Genomic DNA, 21,810 nt, shown 5'->3' with positions numbered 1-21,810 from the left:
GAAGCAACTGGTGAAGAGTCAGCATCTTGAATTTTGGAATCTCCAAAAAGGTGTTTAGAGTAGACAGGTCCAGGATAGGACACCATGAGTTGTCTTTTCTGGGTGCCAGGAAAAGTCTCAAGTAGAAACCTTGTCCCTTTTCCTCTTCTGGTACCAACTGAATAGCCCCCATGCTTAAGAGAGATAGCATTTGGTTTTGGGCCTCTGCCCACTGATTTGGGGGTAGGTCCGGCCACCCGTTTGGTGTTGGCAACGTGTGGAAGTGAAAGCTGTATCCCTGGGACACTATATTTAAAACCCATTTGTCCTGGGTAACGAGCTCCCAGTTCTTTGCATGAAGAGCAATCTTTCCCACCAAAGGGACAGTCAGTTGATAAATGCTTGGAAATTTTAAAGAAAGTCATTGTGACAGTTTACCATAGGGGGGAGTCTTATTACTCCTAGATTTGGAAGTGGAGTCCTGCTTAGTCCTGTGTGTCCCCTGGGACTGAAACTTGGGGTTTCTGCTATGTCTGGATTTGGCTTGAGAAGACCTGGAAGGGACTGGAAAGGACCAATTTTTAGAGGGCCAGTGCCTACTAAATCTAGGAGGCTGAACTTGTAAGAAATCTTTAACGGTTTGCATAGATTTAGCTTTATCTTCTATCTTTTTAAGAACTTCCTCAGCCTTGTTGCCAAACAGGCAGTCCTGATTTAAGGGAGCATCCAACAATTTAGCTTTAACAAGATCAGGTAAAGATTGATCCTTAAGCCAAGCATGCCTTCTGAGCACAGACCCAGGAACAGCAGCCCTGCAAGAGGCCTCTAATGAATCAAAACCACATTCCAAAGTATGTTTTCCAACCTGTTCAGCAGAATGCTGTAAATCCTGTAATTCTTTATTTTCCACACAATCCGGAATCAACATCATTTTCTGTTTAAGCAATCCAATAACATGTTGCTGATACTTTAACATATGAAACTGGCAGTTTAAAGCCCTAATGGCCAAGGTTGCAGATGTGTAAACCTTCTTACCCCATCTATCCAGCGCCCTGGAGTCTCTATCAGAAGGGGTAGGATTTTTAGCAGTAGAAGCTTTAATGCCCTTGGGCCCCTGAGAAATGGTCTCTGGATCCGCAATAGGATTTTTAAAAAGGAACTTGTGTGACTCAGGGACCCTGTAGTATCTGTCAGGTTTTCTGGGAGCAGGAGGCAAGGAATCAGGGGCCAAACTAGATTCTGAAAAAGCATCATCAATAATGTCTAGTACAGAAGGAATAGTTAAAGGCCTATGCTGAGGCAGGTGTAAGAAATCCCTGAGCCTCTTCTTTGAATCAGAAAATTCCTGGTTTTCCCAGTGGTAATGCTCCCTTAGAGTATGTAACGTTCATCAAAAGAAAATTCCTCTGGAGGGGAAGCAGAGGGAATTGAGTCCTCTGCATCAGAATCCTCATAAGTAGATAAGGGCAAAGCCAGATCATCGGAAGAATCAGAAAAAACAGAATCCTGGTTAGAAGATTCATAAATAACTTCAGTCCTAGGCCTCTTAGAAGCGCGGGGGGGGGGTTGGCTACACCTGATTAGAGTTATTAGATCTTCAGCGATTCTAATCATTTGTTTTTTAGGCATAGAGGCCTGAGCATGTAGCCTGGGCATCGTTTTTGTAGGCAAGGTTCGAGATTTAGGTCTAAGTGAAGAAGGAGGTGTCGGTTTAATATGCAAGTCCGTAGGCCTAAATACACTCTCAGAAGCCGGTGCCTGCACAGCGGCTCTGGACCCATCCAAGGTAGAGACATCCGCGGGTTCCATAGTTGAAGCATCTTGCGGCATACCGGACTCCGAATGGGTCTCAGTAGAGGCCTGCGAATCAGAGGTAGCGGGTATCAGGGGCTGCAAAAGCACCTCACTGAGTACTGGTGAACTGGCGACTGGCTTAGGCGAAGCGTCGTCGGCAGTTTTGGACCTCGGCCAGTCTCTGTCTTTATCTTTGTTTTTTTCAGAATCCTGTTAGTCGGATGGCTAACCGACGACATTTCTGGATAATTAAACCGAGAACCAAAATATTAAGAGGTGAAAATATACAGACGACGGATAGTGCGCTGATTAAATAAAGCACAAAACCTACAGCAACGCGTGGACAGGGCCTAGGCAGGAATACAGTACAAATGAAAATCTTTATGAGGTATTTGCTTTCCACAAGTAATACAATTATTAACTTTTACTGACATCGGTAAGGAGCAAGAAAAGTTTTCAACGGGTACTTAGCTTTAGTTGAAGACTTGGTTCTGAAACCGAAACGAAATTTCAGGAGTCGGCCGACCAGCACTTGCGAACTGCTTCTGCTTCACGGCAAGAAAGACTGATGTAATGGTGTCGGCTGCATGTTTTATACCCCTGACGACCTGGCGTCATGGAAGAAGGGACAGCAACCGACGCAGGACCCAAGACTTTGTTAATCAGGCCGACTGAGGGCTACCTCATGTGTATTTTAAAAAATTTGTTAGGGTGAATATGAATAAGAATTTGAATGAAGATGTCTCAAATGAAGTTCATAATGAGCCATCTGATGAAGCTGATTTTGATGAAAGTTTATCTGTATATAATTATGAGTATGATGAATGCAATTTTTCTTCTGATGAATATGATGATAATTTAGTTTGTTCTTATACTACTTCAAATGTGAATTACTTGACTGGTTATGGCAAGTTGATGATGCCAAAATTTAAAAATGTTAAAAGTAATTTCACACCAGCAATTTCGGTACCAGCTATTTCAACTTTCCAGAAGGTGCTTCTTAAAGAAACAGAAGCATCATTTAAGGAATTTTGTAGAGAGAAAAAACATTTTAATTTGAATAGTAAGGAATGGCAAGCTTTAAAAAATCTTAAAGGTTTAAAAGATCAGTATATTTTCAAGTGTGCTGATAAGGGGGGTAATTGGGTTATTTTGAATAGACCTGACTACTGCAGGATGGTTTACAGATTACTTTCTAATAGTGAAGAATATAATAAACTTGAGGGTGATCCCCTTAAAGTTTATAATGAAGAATTGTTATTTTTATTGGAAAGGGGAGAACGACTAGGATTTTTTTCACAAAGTGATGTCAAAAAGATGTATGTGAAAGACCCTACCACACCTATATTATATGCACTACCTAAAGTCCATAAAGATTTAGCTGAGCCCCCTGGGAGGCCGATAGTATCAGGGATAGGCTCTTATGTGGAGAATGTAAATATCTTTTTGGACTCTCAGTTAAAAATTTATTTGAGTAAGGTTAGTGCTCATATTAGCAATACACAAGATTTGATTGATGCTATTTCCAAGATTAGTTGGAATAGTGATTATTACTGGGTGACTATCGATGTCAAATCTTTGTATACTAATATTGGTAAGAGGTGGGGACTTGAAGCGATTTATAATATGTTAGGTGAAGGTCCTAGGACAAATTTTTTGATTACACTATTAGAATTTTGTTTAACTCATAACTATTTCATGTTTAATAATGAGTATTTTTTACAAATTAAGGGAACAGCAATGGGAGCTGCATATGCTCCTACGTATGCTGTTATATATATGGATTCTTTTGAAAAAAGGTTTTTATACCCCACGGACTTTTTCAAGCATAAGGTAGTCTTATATAAGCGTTTTATTGATGATTTAATTTTTATATGTAAGGGGGACATGTCTGAATTTTGTGACTTTTTTGAATCCCTGAACAACAATGAACATAATCTTTCATTTTCTTATGAGATGAATAGAAATGAAATCAACTATTTGGATTTGACTTTATTTGAAAGAAATAATGTTGTTGAGTTCAGACCTTTCAGAAACAGCACGTCAGTTAACATGTTTTTGCATGCTACCAGCATGCATCCCCCTCACTTGTTGAAAGCTCTGCCTTATGGGGAATTCAAAAGAATATATTTACATACTAGCATGGAGTGTGAGTTGGGTTATTAGTTAAATGAGGTTTATTTGAGACTAATGGAAATAGGGTATGATAAAAAGCAGTTGGTAGATGGTATGAATAAAGTCATGAATAAGAATAAATACCCCACAAAGTTAAAATTGGATGTTCCTGATCCTTTAAAGAAAGAGAGAGATGTGGAGGATATATTCTTTGTGACCAAGTACACAGCTTTTTCTGAAAAATTTGTCTCTTTAATTAAGAGGTTTTGGTACTTGGTCAGTGAGGATGAAGGGATAGGTGAGTTTTTTCCATATCATATTACTTTTTCATTTAAAAAAGGAAAAAATTTAAAGGAGATATTAAATAACAATTGTCTATATAAGAAAATCTCCTATACCACTAGTGTGGGAACATTTAGATGTGGTTCTTGTAGTCTCTGTGATAGAATAGTTAATATCAGGTCTATTAATAATATTAACCATACCCCCAAGCATTACTTTACCTGTAAATCTATTGGAGTTGTTTATGCTCTTACTTGTAGCTGTGATAACATCTGGTATATAGGACAAATGAAAAGAATGGTCAGGGTTAGGATTCTAGAACATTTAAGGGACATTCGAAATCTAAATCTATTTAGTCCTGTAGCTAAACATTTTTTTGAAACTCATGAGGGGAAATCTGATAGTTTAAAATATGGAGTTTTGGGCAAGCCCTTCACTTGTAGTGGTGACAACATTTCTGAGAAGTTATTAGAGTTGGAAACTAGGATGATTCTGAAGTTTAACACTCTGAAACCTTTTGGTTTGAATTTAGAACTGGGCATTTGATAGAGTTTAATTAACTTATATCATGTGAAGTAATCTATTATTTTTGTATTTATTCTATATAAGTCTATTATAATAAATTTATAATATAATATATTTAAAAAAATGTATATTTATTAAGATGTATATTGACAAAGGAAATTGATACAAGGTCACTTTAAAAAGTACATATGTTTCTCCTTTTTTGGAATTTATTAGTAAATTGATTAATTGATTGTTTGATCATTTACTATAAAAAGCAATTAGCTGTGATCCTTGAAGGCGAATTGCCGAGGTACCAGGTCGTTTACATTAAAGGAGAATTGGAAAAGTACTGGCTGTTTGGTGTGTTGCTGCTGTCTCAGTAGAGGCCTGCGAATCAGAAGTAGCGGGTATCAGGGGCTGCAAAAGCACCTCACTGAGTACTGGTGAACTGGCGACTGGCTTAGGCGAAGCGTCGTCGGCAGTTTTGGACCTCGGCGGCCAGTCTCTGTCTTTATCTTTGTTTTTTTCAGAATCCTGTTAGTCGGATGGCTAACCGACGACATTTCTGGATAATTAAACCGAGAACCAAAATATTAAGAGGTGAAAATATACCCACGACGGATAGTGCGCTGATTAAATAAAGCACAAAACCTACAGCAACGTACGTCGTGGACAGGGCCTAGGCAGGAATACAGTACAAATGAAAATCTTTATGAGGTATTTGCTTTCCACAAGTAATACAATTATTAACTTTTACTGACATCGGTAAGGAGCAAGAAAAAGTTTCCCCAACGGGGTACTTAGCTTTAGTTGAAGACTTCGGTTCTGAAACTCGAAAACGAAAATTTCAGGAGTCGGCCGACCAGCACTTGCGAACTGCTTCTGCTTCTGGCACCGCACGGCAAGAAAGACTGATGTAATGGAGTCGGCTGCATGTTTTATACCCCTGACGACCTGATGTCATGGAAGAAGGGACAGCAACCGACGCAGGACCCAAGACTTTGTTAATCAGGCCGACTGAGGGCTACCTGCAAGCAGATAATCCAAATGTAATGACTACAACAGTGAAACAAGAAGAACAACAACATAAACAACTCAGCTTTTGTAAAGAGCTTTTATTCTGGCAACAAAGTGAAGTCTAGTCCTTTGCATTGGTTCCAGGTATGCTTTACCCTGCAAAATTACATTTTTCCATCAAAAATATTTCTCACTTTTGGGCATCTGATCAGGTAGCAACCCTACCTGCTAGTGAAACAAGCAAACAAAATCATGCAGTGTGTGTATGTATGTATGTATCTAAAGCCTGTGGATCATGTGACTCATTGATTTCTCAGAAAGGAACGGGCAGTGGAAATGATAGGAGAGATATTAGGGAAGACAGAAATTTCTTCAAAAGGAGTAGGTAGGCAGAGGTGATAAAATGAAAATGGAGTTCAAAAATATGGTAGAAATAAGAGAGAAATGGAAATGTAGTTAAGAGGAATTAGAGTGGCTGACAAAGGTTATACTACTGCAGAAGGGAATCTCACAGAACAAGTGCGCTAAAAGGGAAAATAATGGAGTATTTGGATAATATGCACGTGTTTAAGTTTCTGTGAAACAAGTATTTTTATAACAACTGAATGAAAAAACAAAACACAATGACTTGCACAACAGAAAGCAGAAAGGGTTTTTGCCAGACTTAGGGATCCTATGGCAAGAGAAACAACCAGAGATTTTATAGTGGTATTACAGATATTTAGGAAAGTCTATGAAAATTTGTATAAAAAAGAGGAATGCGGAAACCAAGAAAAGGGACTCGTGGAAATACTTATGAAGACAGAGGCAGATGAGGCTCAAAAATTAATAGCTAAGATAAGAAGCAGTGAGACAAAAATGGTGGTGTATAATCAAACAACATGGAAGTTTACATGAATGGATGGTATTCCTCTGGACACTTGGAGGTTAGGAGGGAAAAAGTCACAAAAATCTGGAATGCTTTGGCTTTTGTATAACAAAAATTTAAAGGTGGAACTGTATCAACATCTTAGAAGAAAGTTGTGGATAGATTTATGTTTAGTCATAATTGACAGGGACTCTACCTCCACTGCACTAGTGAAGACCCACAGAGTCTTCACAATCTGTAAAGGGAGCAATCATTATGGCAGAAGGTGAAACCAGGTGATAACAGTGGTGGGAATGGTCCACCATTATACAGCACAATAATAAGCTGTCTGCCTCAGAAGAAGCTCCATAAAGACATGCCTTTTCAAACGCTGACATTTACAGTTCTGTACTCTTTTGTGTTTTGCTGTGGACATTCTAGCATCAGGCAGAATACCCAAGTCCTTAAAATATGTTAATTTTTGCTTAAGCTATATCTTTTGCTTAAGCTGTACTATAATGTCCATCAAACTTCATGACACCAAAGGACATACAGTCTTGCTTTGGAAGTATTAATCAGAAAGTGCACAGTAACTAATTATGTAGTGAAAGCAGATGAAATATTTTACAAAAATGGCAAAATAATATTTAGCAAGCCTTGGAAGCAGCAGACAATCTGAATTAAATAACCAAATATTCAATCACACTTGGGACACCTCTACAACGCATGCTTTTACTCTCTTTTTGTCTTCCCATCCCTGCAACCATCTAACATTGCATGGTGGGCAATCCAGCAAAGCAGGAACTACAATGCTTCTCCAAAGACGTGTGCATTTCTAAACACGCAAACCATTACCCACATATACAGCATGCAAGGCCCCTTGTCTCACACCTTTCTGCAACAATGCCTAGCCTCGACCAGATGACAGTGAATGCAGTGGACTACTGCCCTCCACTCCACTGGTTGTTCCTCTAGTCGCTGGACTCACTAACTGAACACAAGTCACCAAGACTGCAGTCAGAACTTCTGCCATCTATGCCAAGCATCAAACAATGATTCACAAAAACAAGTAGCGTACACCACAAACATCTAAGCAAAGATGAATTAGCCCACTATTAAGGAGACATACAGCTAGGCAGAAGCAATGGAAGAAAAAGGGAAAGGAATGGGTAGTTTAGCAACCAAATCAAAGAATGCAGCAAAGTGAAGCATCAAAGTCCATCAAGGAAAAAAACAAACAATCATGCTATTCAGTTGCTTGTATTTAACAGAAACTTTAGCCCAATGCCTTTTTAGAGGCAGCCAGTGTCCCTAAATTTTTCAGTTTTGAAATACCGCTGTTTATCACTTCAGTCAAATGACATTTCAGTTGTAAAATTAAATTTAAACATTCCATTTTTCTATAATCTTTTCCTACATACTGCTTTATATTTCTCCTTCTTGTTTTAATCTTAAATAATTTTAAAATATATTACAAATATCTGCTTAATACAATGTTGCTGAATAGTGAAAATTTGATTCAATCCCCTTGGCATCAGTGTATCCTACTTCATTCTTTCCAAACATTTTTTTTGTTGTTCCTTAGAATACCTTTTACTCATGTTAAAGTAAAAAAAAAATGATTCAAACAAGAAGTGCCCCCCATGCTTCTTTACAGAGGGCTTTAGCTAGAGCATTTAATGTACTGCTCCTAGAAATAGTCCTTAAATGTTCTTACATTCTTAATATGCAATGCAAAGGGTAAAACTCACACAGACAAATCAGTCAGTAAAAACTGCAAGTAAGACACAGCCAAGCTAGAGCCTTACGGTGTTGCATCTTAAATCTCACGTGGTGGATGTCTATGGGATATACGCAAATGACTCATTAAAGACATACCACTGTTTTAGCTGCATGGTTTCTGACGTTTTAAAGTCTTTATGGTCTTATTCAGGCCAATAATACAGTATGTGTGTGTGTGTGTGTGTGTGTGTGTGTGTGTCTTTCGGCTTTTCCCGGTTAGGGGTCGCCACAGCGGAACTCCGGTCTGCTAATGATTGGTAGTTGATTTTTACGTGCAGAGTTACCAGCCCTGACGCACAACCTTCAACGAAGGTACGCCCATTCACGCATGTCTCCACGCAGAAGACGCTCTAGCTGAGAATCGAACTGGACAGCGTCTTACTGTGAGGCGACGATGCTACAGTATATAGCTTCAAATTAAGGAAATAATTATCTATATAATGAAGGTTACCTGACCAAAATACATCATAACCCAATCGCTCGGTTTCACAAGTCACATTTTCACTTCATATAAGCCACCCTGCCGCAAATGATGGGAAATTTGGATGAGTGTCTGTTTTTTGTACATCATTTTCTTGGTTTTGCTGTTATACACTGCGTTAATACACTTTAAACATAATTTGAGAAAATATTACAAGGCTTGAGAAAGAAACCAGTGCTTCACTTTGCTACCCTGTGCAGTTAAGCAATGTGCACTAACACTCTGAAATACTGCCAAGCAAATGCATGATTCATTCAGACTGCAAACTGGATGAGGGTTACTTTGATTCAGTTCATTAGATGTAAATTAGCTGGCCCCAGATAGGGCCATGTGACACCTACGATATGGCTAACCTCTGACTCTTAAGTTAGTTACTCAAATTATATTTCAGTGCAATGTTTGACATTTATAGCACTACTTATACTTGAACTTGACTGACATTACAAAGCAGGTGAATACAAGCAATGCCTTACCCCAATCTGCTGAGCTTCAAAAAAGGCAGACTTTGGTCGACCACATTTATAGCTTTATTGGCTTCTGTGTCTTTCATCAGAGGCTGCATAGTAATCTACAAAAATGAATAGTAGAAATGAGCTTCTTCCATGCAAATGTTTAAATTTACTGAAAGCAGAAAATTCAAAATTAATTATTCTTCAAATGTTATGCATTAAGTGACATACTTTGTCCATGGTGGTGTGCTTACATTCCAGTTATGTGCTTACTAAAAACAATAGTGCCTAAATAATATCTGCACCGGTGCTATAAGGTATTTGATAGTAATCACCTAAACTGAATCTCTACTTTATACATTGTAGCCCACCATGTCATTGTCTCAGTTGGCCTCTCTGCTGTTGCACTTCCCTCCTTCAGGTCCCTCTTAACAGTTTTCTGTTTTTGTTTTTATCTTACTAGGGTAATTCCGTGTGCTAATGACCACAGATATACATCAATAAACTTCTTCACTATTCATTTTCACTTTCCTTTGTCCTCCAAATAGTTGTATTCTTCTCAGTTACCAGCACTTTTTCCCAGTTATAGTCCTACTGCTGGCTATACTTCAGGCACGTTCACTGGCCTCTTTTAGCTCTTCTAGCACAGCACTGCAGCACATACTTTCATACATCTAATAAAAGGCATCTAGCCCCCTCCACATACCTTCTTCCCCTATACTCCCTGCTCTGCTCCCCAGAGTTTCTAATGAATATCTACTACAAGAGTGCACACATCTGCACTCTGCATGCCACGGAAATGTGTTATCTACTATAAGAATGCATACAGCTGCACTGTACAAACCATGGAAATGTATTACCTACTACAAGAGTGCACACATCTAAACTGTACTTGGCATGCAAATGTACTTATATTTACTGTTGCAGATGTAGTATTTGGCTTACACTACTGTTTGTTTATAGGATGTTACTAAGCAATAGAACTGTTATGGCATCTGAATGCTAGCCGCTGTAGTTCCACTGGTACACTCATCTACTACTTCTGCCACTCTGTTTTCTTGATGTGTGTTTTTAATGGCTTTACTATTTGTAACTCTTGTAAGTAAATCTGTACATTGTGCATTGTTTCATTTTGAGTAATATTTTTTAATGGCTCTTACTACCCATTTACCCAGGTGTAATTGTTTGTTTGTGTCTTTCGGCTTTTCCCGGTTAGGGGTCGTCACAGCGGAACTCCGGTCAGCTAATGATTGGTACTAAGTCAAATATTTTAAATAACTAAGTACCAACTAATGTTTCAGGAAGTTCCACCACATGCTGTGCACCACCTGTATCACAGGAACACTTGGACATTACATTATAGCACCAGACTATATACTAACTGTATATTTAAACAGCTTGCTCTACTACACAATAACGTGGGAGATCCACAGTGTGTACGCAAACATACACAAATGTAGAGGAATAAAATCAAAATCTCTCTAGTCCATCCAAGAGATTCAGGTAATCCCTTTAGAGCTACCCCATCCACCCTGTTCCACAAAAGAAAAAGAAACTCATTTTCTTCTATTCGTAGCTTACTAGACCGTGTACATCTTAACTGAATTGTTTTCTTTATTTTTTACAAAATGAAAATGACCTCCTAGTTACTAACAAGGTCTCTTTTCCCTTCCTCTGTAAATTCACCCCTTCTGCATCTCTCCAGTATTATAACATGCCCTTATCATAGCACATGCCACTCCCTCTGCTCTGGAGTATACACACACACTCATAGGCAGCTATAAGGAATGTGGTCTGGGATGTCATCAAGGAGCCTATCCCAAATTCCCAAATGCACAGAGCACTGTCTCATTACCTGACTCACTCAGAGATCCACAACAGGCAAATGGAGGCTGAGGGAACTAAATGCTAAACTAAAGTAATCAGCTCATTAGTAATCAGTCATAATCATCTTCACTAATTACCAGGCATCTATGCTCCTGAGCCTGTTCTCAAAACTAAAACCTTCAATACTCTTCCACTAGTCAGTCAAAAGGGGAAAGCTAGATTTAAAAACAAATCTCATTTTCATTCTGCCATATTATTGTAGCCTTCCACTGGACACTATTTTAGCCACCACTGATGCTACCTCAAGCTACAATATCCCACAGAAGGACAGCACTGCTACATGTCGTAAGGACTTATGAAAGAATGAAGATTATCATGCCATTACCAGACAGAGATGGACAAATTTAACAATTCATACAGACGCATTTTAATAGAAAACATTACTGAGGTTATGGAAACTGCAATGGCCAGCAGAATGACACCACAATATACAATCCTTTCCATGGCAACACCATAACAGACGTCTGTAAGGCACCGCATGTGCAGACAGCTTGTTTACTTCCATATTAGTCTATGTATGTATGTACATTTTATTATGTAAATCTTATATAACTACCTTCTACTCATTCTGTAAAATGGAGCACTTCTCCCTGGGTCTCTATTGAAAATGGGACCTGTGCCCAGTCAGACTTTCCCAGTGAACAAAAGCAATCGATCAATAAATAATTTGTTTCATAATCTGGAAACACTGCATCAAGAAATTCCACCAGGAATACAAAAGAATCCATGCATCTATAAAAAGTCTCAATGGAGTACTTGTCTTCAAGTGTTACTTTTCTGAATACTAAGGTTACCATACATAATGGAACCTTACAGACGTGTTTATAGGAAACCAGCAGAGATGTACTAGCACGCAGACTGTACTCATCTTAGTCACATAGAGTTAGTCATTTACAGACAAGTATGGAAGCTATGTATTTACCATTACACTAGACTTTCATTATCCCTACCTCATTCACAGATTTGGTTAGCAACGTCTGCTACTTTACAGATAAAAATCCTTCCCATCTCCCACAATGCACCTGTCTTGTCCCTGCAGTTTTCAGGTCGAGTTTGCAGCCTAATTCAAAAAGAAATAAAGGAAAGGAGGAGCAATTATGGTTGAAGAACAGGCTTTGGGAAAAGTTTACAAAGTCTGTCTGAAGATGTCAGTATGGTGTGCATGGGGGGGGGGTGACAAAACACATGGCGTAGAACTTGCCAAATCAGCGATGCAGGAGGGGTACATAATGAAGATCTAGCCATATGGTAACTAGATAACTTCCAATACCCAATCTGTCCACTTCGACTGATGGGACAGAATCCTCAGCTGCCAAACACCTGGGTGGCAACTTGATAGGATACCACTGAGAATGGCAGCTTCTAAGTAGGATCAGGACTTTGAGATAATACTCAATTTTTATTGCTTAACGAAGCTGTGCACTGTTGCTATGAGGAAGATGTAATCAGTGGGGGAATTCTTGAAAAAAGCCATGGAAACTGCAATGGGTCTTACAGAATGTGCTACAGGCTTTGATGATAGGGTTCTGTCATGTGATATACATGCATGACGCAATCTAGCTGCCATCTGGGCAGACCAACTTTGAAAATCTTATGATACACCTTGGAAAAAAAAATAAAATGAAAAGCTGGTCATCTTTTCTAAACGTTTTAGTACAATGCAGGTATAAGTGCAGCTGCCTATCTACAGTCACTGAGGGAAGCAAATATTCTCTCTACTGGAATCATTAAGAAAAAAGGACTGGAAAATGAATAGTCTGGTTCGGGGAAATGTTTGAAGCAACCTTAAGCAAAATGTAAACAGGCTGTCTTTATGGAAAAGCAAATAAGGAGGACCTGAAGAAAGAGCATGCAACTCTGAGATTTGCCTGGTTCAAGTGATGTCTACCGTGTCTACTGGGTCAATGATTGTCTTCTGTGAGAGATGTTTTTTTTAATTGGGTCCCGTTGGGATATCATTTAACTGGCGCTGCTCTCAGTGCCCCACATCCACAGTGTAATAACAATGTATCTCTTACTCTGCCAACTCACTCTGGTATTGCTGGGGCCAGTTGGGGAAGTTAGGGGTGGCCTAGAAGCTTGGCCAGCTTTGCAGTCATCCTGGGAGAGTTTTTTTCTTTATGTGCCTACACTCCCTACCCTGCTTCCTGAGCTTGTCAACTATGTTTGAGGGCAACTTCCCTCTTTGGAGCACACCTCCCAGAAGGGTGCATCATTGACAAATGGCCTTCCACACAGGACGGTAATGCCCATACCCCTCCCTGCTGCACCATCAGTCGCCTGAGTTGCTACTCAAACCTGGGTTGACTGGACCCTAGTAAGGGTTTTTTTTTATCTCTCTACTCCACTGGATTGGCTTTTCAGGAGCAATATCTTACAGCCAGTTGAAGATGGCTCAAAGAAGGAATGCGTCAATGCCTCTAAGTTTAGATCTCACGATGATGTGGGATTCTAAACAGGAGAAAAAGGCAGTGAGAGAGGTCCAGGAAGCGAATGACAGACTGGATCATCCCTGGGTGTCTGTCCATGTGTAAAGATTTGGGTAAAATAATTGCTGCACTTGGTGTTAATCAGGGAATGCAAACAGGCTACAACAAAGCCTGACCCAGAAGTGGACTATGTTCTGTGCTATTGAGTTGAGGGGACTACTTGTAGGACATAAAAACTATTTATTGACATTTGTTGCCTGGGAAAGTCCACTGGGCTTGAGACTCATTTTCAGTGGAGGCCTGGGGAGAAAAGCTCCAAGTTACATGAAAATCATTACATGAATTTGTAAGGAAACAAAATTATAATTTTAAAACAAGTGAAATAATACAGAAAACTATCTAAACAGCAAATATGCTGTAAAAAGGTACAATACAGTAACAATTAAACATTAGCATGTAGGAAAATTATACAGTTAGAAATATTTAACAATACAGCTCATTTTTTTTTGGGGGGGGGTAGGAAAAGGGAAAGATAGAATTAGAGAGTTAAACTTAAAGGTAAGACAGATACAGTTAGAATCTTATAGCTAGGTAGTGGAAATAAGCAGATTATAGGTGGCATATATTTAATGCTAGTATTAAAAGTAGAAAGTGACAGAGAAGAGAAAATGTGTTAAGATGGTTGTATTGATGTGTGGACTATGATACTAAAGATTAGGGATATAACATCTGCTGAAGATGCCCGCGAAACAGTTGTTGTACACTGTAAAGTTGTGTGCTGTTATCAGAAAGCACTACAAGGGCATTGCCCATTGCCACACTCTCATTGCCTCTAGGTACAAGGGACTGGACTGAGTTCTCCCATGCTTGCTGAGATAGATGTGCTATCCCTGTGGATAAAAATCATACCTTGGAGAAGAAAGTGCTGAAGAGCCTGCAAAGCTAGGAGGACCACCCTCATTCTCCAGGACACGGACATGAAATCACCCTCTTGTTGAGTCAAAGTCCATTGAACTGTCCTCCCCCTGAAATATCCCCACCCCAAAATAGAGCCATATGTGGTTACTGAGGCCTTTGGAAGGAGTACAATGAATGGTATTCCTGATGTGATGGAGAACCCCTAACAACACTGTTCAATCTCAGTCTCTATACAGGTTTTGTAACCAGAAAATGGAGAACAGCTGCAGTTATTCCCCTGCACAAGGGGGGACCTTCCACAGATGCAAGTAATTACAGACCCATAAGTTTGACCAGCCTCATATGTAAAACCATGGAAAGATGCATCATGAAACTCAACAATCAGGACATAGGGAACCCTCCAAACACTGGAATCTTTTCAGTTTGGATTATTCAAGGGCAACTCTTGCTTACTCAACCTGGTGGAGTTTTTTTTTGAAAAGATCACCAACTCAAAGGATGAAGGCAAAATGGTACACACTCCATACCTCGACTTGGCCAAAGCTTTTGACACAATTCCCCACTCGGGCATAGTAGAAAAGTTAAATAAGCTGGGAATAATCCCCTATGTCACGTGTTGGATGGTCAACTGGCACACAGATGGAATGCATGAAATCAAAAAAGGGAAGTTACTCCACAAAGAGAACAGTGGAGCCTCCTAGGTTCTGTGCTGGGACCTCTCCTGTTTGACATCTAATTTTCTGAATCAAAAGCCATCCCAAAGGGTTCTGGCTGACCAAGTTTATAGATGACTGCTAGCTAGGAGCAGTCACTGAATCCCCAGATGGACTTAGCCATCCTGCAGGAAGGTTTGTCCCAAATAAGTAACTGGTGTCAAAATCATGGACTGAAACTAAATGCCAAAAAATGCAATACTGTATCCTTTGAAAAGTCATTGACCCCAGAAAACAACTGCACTGAGAATACGGCCCTAAGAGTTGACCCAGTTGTTCAGAATTTAGGAACCTCTGTGGACACATTGACCTAACTTTTGATCAATGTATCTATTGTTGTAAGAAAATCCTTTTATATTGCACAGCTTATAAATAAAGGGATTGTGCCTAGATCTCTGGATGTCATTGTCCTCATTTACTCAGCCTTCATTAGGCCAAACACTGAATATCATGCCCCTTTTTGCACATGCAACAAATGGAACGTCCATGGAGATACCTTAATTAAAGGGTACAAGTCCTAAACAATATGTCTTACATGGACCGACTCAAAGCCCTGTTACTGTACTCTGTATTCTGCAGACAGTTGAGAGTTGACCTGTGTCTGTCATACAAGACATCCTCTAACTCAATACTGATGGATTTACTGTACATAAGCAAGTCAAACAGCATCAGAAATACTTGGTCTAGGGATCTAAACCTCTTCTGCAACATCAACAGAATGGTTTGAAGGGACAGATATCTCATAAAGGATACACTCTGGAACAAACTATCTATACACATAAAACAAAAGTTCATCCCTGTCCATACTGAAGTACAACTTGGATCTGCAGATGGGAACAGAAAATTTACCCCAGAACTACTCACTGCACTGCTAATGGACAGAGGTAGTTCCTAAATGGTTTATTCCATGCATAGGTCCTCCTAATATTATCCATGTTATGATCCCAGTTATTCGTATTAAGGATACTATATAAATATTGATCATGGAATGGGTTAAGGCCAATCTCTAACCAAATGGGATAGGTTAATAAAAGCACAAAAAGGGAAATTGGCTAGGCTTAAAATGGCCCACAAGGGCAGCTTGCCTAGTACTTGCATAGGAACCTATAAATCTATTACTGCATAGGACAAGTATGTAATGAGTAACTGCCAATAAAATTGTTCAAAACACAAAATACCAAATAATTATTGCTAACTGAAATAATCTAACTAAAGTCATTGCAAACGTAAACAAATAGGTTACAACTGGTCATCACCAACAATTAAACAAAACATAAGTGTCCCAAAACACCAGAAAATAAATACATTAACTCCAGGGTCACAGAAAGGGGAAAGAATCCTGAACTGTGTACTGGTAGATTTCCTGAAGTTTGACCACTATATAGTTCAGCCCACTCTACCATTGACAAATATTTCCAAAATTTAAACAGGCGATAAATGCATGCAGCAACAAATCATACAACATCCCATAGGACAGATCTAGACACTTAAGCTTCGGTAAAGTAATATGACTTGGTTCATAAAATCACTTTATTCCTTTAGTACTGCAAAGCCAGAATAATGAACAGATGGCAGGACTTTCGTTTACAGGCAGGTTCTTTATTAGCACTTACAGTTATTTTGTTGACTATTAACATCTCAAATGTCTGACTGTAATTAAATAATAAATAAAATACTGACCGTACCCGATGTCAAACAGACAGTTGACTGCCAGCTCCTTCCCACTCCCATACAAGGCTGCCTGCCAGGAATAATTTGTGCACATACCCAAGTGGAAAAATAAAAATAATACTAGTAAAACAATGGCCACACAACATATTTCAAACTTATTTGTTCATCAGTCCCCACAGACAACACCTGGTTGACTGTCAGCAACAATTTGTGCACCTATCTGACCGTGAGAAAAGAAGCAAACAACAATAAAATAAAATAATGACCAGTGTATTTCAAACTCTATTTTACACAAACACAGTTGGATGTCAGCACCATTTACTCTTCCCATTTTGTGACTTGCGTCACAGCTAAACAGGGTGTGAGTGTGGCCAGTTCATTTACCTGCTTAACAAGTGAATAATAAGTAAATTATAGTCAGTCACAAACTTCTGTAATACAACAGATTATAAAAAGCTGCTGATCACTTAGAGCATTGCATGTTTGGAACAAAAAGAAGCAAGGCATTCTAATGTTTGGTATTATTGACTGTAAATCTCAGTAATTTACCAAGAAATCATAACATTATGAATACCGGCAAAATATGAAAGAAAATCAGGAACCTTTAGCAAAATCAGACAAAGCTGAGAGATATTATTTTAAACACAATTATTGAATTATCACTTGTGACATAGGCAAGCTTACATTCATATAAAAGAAATCAAACCATATTAGCAAGTTCACATTTACAAACATTACACATCACATCTATTGTTAAATACCAAATAATCAGAGCAACATTGCATAAATTGTTCAATTCCTGCCTTCTCTTAAACTTCATTCCTCCTCCAAAACATTTTTTTCTGCATGTATTGTTCCCACAATTTCCATTTTTATGTAATTTACTCCTACCTTTTTCTATAGATCCCACTTTCTGTTTTTTTTTTAATCTCTGTTACAATATTCATTACTTCAAGTACGGTTGATTTAGACTACAAAATCCATTTTCTACTAAATGCTTTTTTTCACAGCCATCAAAACTGAACTAAACAAGGCCTTACTATGTCTAGGCAATTCAGATCATGTATCCCAGCTAAAAAAAAATCATTCCTTAGTTACACTCATTTGCTAGCCCAGTACTCCTGACAGAGAACCCTGTAATGAATTTTTAAAGTCTGCCAACTGATTACATACTGAGAACATATGCTCCCAGGTACCTCTTTCTTCCCCATTACACCTCAAAACATTTGCCATCTACCCGAGGAAAAATTCTTTGGAGTTGCTTGGGGCATAAACATATCTATGCAAATACTCCCAGGCAAACTCCTAAATCTTCTCAATGTTGTTGCATATTTGGGAGCCATACATATATCCTCCCATTGTTTCTTTGTGAATTGCTTATCTAATCTCTTTTCCAAATCTTTTCTGACCTCCTCTGAACGATTCTCATACACTAGATATAAAAAGTTTACACCCCCGTTAAAATGCCAGGTTTTTGAGATAAAAAAATGAGATCACAATAGATCATTTCAAACTTTTCCTATCTAAAACCTGTACAATTCAATTGAAAAACAAACCTGTTAGGGAAAAAATACAAAAAATAAAAAACGCACAATACGCTGGTTGCATAAGTGTGGACACCCTTAAACTAATACTTTTTTGTGTGTGCACACCCTTAGACTAATTCTTTGTTGAAGCACCTTTTGATTTAATTACAGCATTCAGTCTTCTTCAGCAAGGCACATCTTGACTTGGAAATATTTGCCCACTCTTCCTTGCAAATCTGTCATTGCAAGGGCATCACTTGTGCACAGCTCTCTTCAGGTCACCCCACAGAGTTTCTATTGGATTTAGGTCTGGGCTCTGGCTGGGCCATTCCAAAATTTAATTTTCGTCTGGTGAAGCCATTCTTTTGTTGATTTGGATGTATGCTTGGGGTCACTGTCATGCCGAAAGGTGAAATTCCTCTTCATCTTCAGCTTTCTAGTAGACGTCTGAAGGCTTTGGGCCAAAACTTACTGGTATCTGGAACTGTTCATAATTCCCACCACCTTGACTAAAGCCAGAGCTCCAGCTGAAGAAAAGCAACCCCAAAGCATGATACTGCCACCACCATGCTTCACCGTGGGGATGGTGTTCTTTTGGTGATCCGAAGTGTTGTTGTTGCGCCAAATGTACCTTTTGGAATAGTGGCCAAAAAGTTAATTCTTGGTCTCATCAGACCATAACACATTTTCCCACATGCCTTTGGGAGACATGATGTATTGTTTTACAAATTTTAGCCAGGCCTGGATGTTTTTGTGTGTAAGAAAAGGCTTCAGTCTTGCAACTCTACCCCATAGTCCAGACATATTGAGAATACAGGAGATTGTCACATGTAGTACACAACCAGCACTTACCAGAAATTCCTGCAGCTCCTTCAGTGTTTCTGTAGGTCTCTTGGCAGCCTCCCTGACCAGTTTTCATCTCGTCTTTTCATCAATTTTGGAGGGACGTCCAGTTCTTTACAATGTCACTGTTGTCCCATATTTTCTCCACTTTTTGACGACTGTCTTCACTGTGTTCCATGGTATATCCAATGCAGTGGATCTTTTTTTGTACCCTTCTCCTGACTAATACCTTTCAACAATGAGATCCCTTTGATGCTTTGTAAGCTCTCTGTGAACCATGGCTTTTGCTGTAGCAGGCAACTGAGTAAATGTCAGGAAAATCTTACTAGGACAGCTGAACTTTATTTGGTGGTTAGAGCCTCTTTAATTGATGGCAGGTGTGTACCCAAGAAGAATGAATGTTGTAATTAAATCAAAACCTGCTTCAACAAAGTATTAATTTAAGGGTGTGCACACACACACAGTACAGTTGTGTACACTTACCATAAATGTAGATGTTCGAGTGTATTCACTGTTGCAGTCATCACATTTGGGTTATCTGCTTGCAGTAGCCCTCAGTCGGCCTGATTATCAAAGTCTTGGTTCCTGCGTTGGTTGCTGTATCATCTTCCATGATGTCAGATAGTCAGGGATATAAAGCATGCAGCCGATGCCTTTACATCAGTTTCTTGCCCCAGATGTTAGGTGCCCCCTAATGGGAAGCAATTAAATATATATATACAAGGTTACACCTCCAACAAAAAAAAGCAAAAACATCAAAAAGCTTTAAGCATAGTAAAAAAGGAATAGAGGTATAGCCAAAAGAAGTCAGGGGGCTGGAGGGAGGGTAACCAGGACTGCAACAGTGAATACACTCGAACATCTACATTTATGGTAAGTGAATACAACTGTACTATGTTCTTCATTTTTTCACAGTTGCAGTCATCATATTTGGGTAGATTCCCAAAGCTAAGGATGGGAGGAGGAAATCAGATAGCATTAGGACCAGCTATAAGGCCATCCAAGACTGCAGTGGCAAAGCCAGCTCTGGATTTAGAGAAAATTGGCAAATGGTAATGCTTGGTGAAAGTATGTACAGAACTCCAGGTAGCAACTTCTAGGATGTCCCTGGTAGAGACACCTCCGAGAAAGGCTGTAGAGGTAGATGCAGTCCTGGTTGAATGTGGTCTTATCCCCTGTGGGATAGGTTTTCCATGGTGCTTATAACAGAAATGAATGCAATGGCCTATCCATTTAGAGATGTTTTGCTTTGAAATGGCCTTCCCTTCTGCCCCTGCAGCAAATGCCACCAGCAGCTGTTCAGATTTCCTGAGAGGTTTAGTCCTGTCCAAGTAAAATCTAAGTTGTCTGTGCACATCTAAGGAGTGCAGTATACGTTCCCCTTTTTTCTGTGGATTAGAAAAGAAGATTGGCAAATGAATGGACTGATTCAGAGCCGCACTAGATACTACCTTGGGAATGAAGGAGGGATTGGTCCTGAGGGACACCCTGTCCGCATGAAAGATAATAAAAGGCTCCACTGCCATAAGGGCCTGTAATTCAGGCACCCTTCTTGCTGAAGTGATGGCTAAAAGGAAGGCTGTTTTCCAAGAAAGGAATTTCAACTATACACTTGCAGCTGGCTCAAAAGGCGGAAGACTGAGTTTTTCCAATACAAAGTTAAGGTCCCAGGCTGGAGTTGGGGCTCTCCTGTCTGGTCTTAAGTTTTTGGCCCCTCTGAGGAACTGCTTGAGCAGTGAATGAGACAGAAGAGGGGTGGTTCTGTATTGTAATGAGCTGAAATGGCTGAGGCATGAATTGTGATGCAGGAAAAGGAAAGGCTCTTGTGAAGCATCTCAGTTACGTATTGAAGAATCTGAGGTAAATTGGTTGCTGCTGTTCCCATCCCCTGAGTTTGGTTCCAGGAACAGAATCTTTTCCATTTTTCAGCATAAGATTTTCTAGTACTAGGCCTCCTTGCCTCCAGAATGACATCTAAAAAGAAGTTATGTTCTTACCATAACGTTCCATCTGAGTAGTAGACTTCATTCTTCTGCACATATGGGTATACGGATCAGATTCGGATCCGAGCCGGCAAAAACTTTTCAAGCATCAGCTCCGAGCTCCAAGCTCCTCCCCTACCTACATTACCTCACTTCCTCCTACCTAGCCCCAGATCGAGTTTGCTGTCACTAAAAAAGCGACACAACCAAAAACCCTGGACAGGATAACCTGAAGAGTGAGGGGGATGGAGGGAGGGAAAGTGCAGAAGAATGAAGTCTACTACTCAGATGGAACGTTATGGTAAGAACATAACTTCTTTATCTGAAGTAGTTGACTTCATTTATTCTGCACATATGGGACAGAGTCCCCAGCTACTAGAATTCCTGGGAGGCCCTTATGGAAGGATATTTCTGTGCACCGCAGAGCCAAAGGATGCTCTCCCTCTAGAAATAAGATCCAATTTGTAATGAGAAATGAATGTGTGCGAATTTGCCCAAGTCGCTGCTGCACAAATATCATCTAATGGAACTCTCGACCAGAAAGCTGCAGAAGTGGCCATAGCTCTAGTGAAATGAGCCTTCAATACA

At 39.5% G+C, this 21,810-nt stretch overlaps 1 protein-coding gene across 1 annotated transcript in view; it reads right to left on the bottom strand.

Annotated features, from left to right (window-relative positions):
* PEX1 (peroxisomal biogenesis factor 1) overlaps positions 1-21,810 on the bottom strand; it is a 1,694,243-nt gene that overhangs the window by 1,203,430 nt on the left and 469,003 nt on the right. Inside the window, exon 9 of the mRNA XM_044067676.1 lies at positions 9,278-9,372. Within this exon, the coding sequence (XP_043923611.1) occupies positions 9,278-9,372 (95 nt within the window). The remainder of the gene's footprint in view (positions 1-9,277; positions 9,373-21,810) is intronic.

The sequence above is a fragment of the Protopterus annectens genome, chromosome 3.part1 (assembly GCF_019279795.1).
Source record: "Protopterus annectens isolate FY-2018-M chromosome 3.part1, PAN1.0, whole genome shotgun sequence".
Classification (NCBI taxonomy): Eukaryota; Metazoa; Chordata; order Ceratodontiformes; family Protopteridae; genus Protopterus; species Protopterus annectens.
The sequence above is the reverse complement of the archived record's forward strand: the minus strand, read 5'-3'. Positions and strand labels throughout refer to the sequence as shown.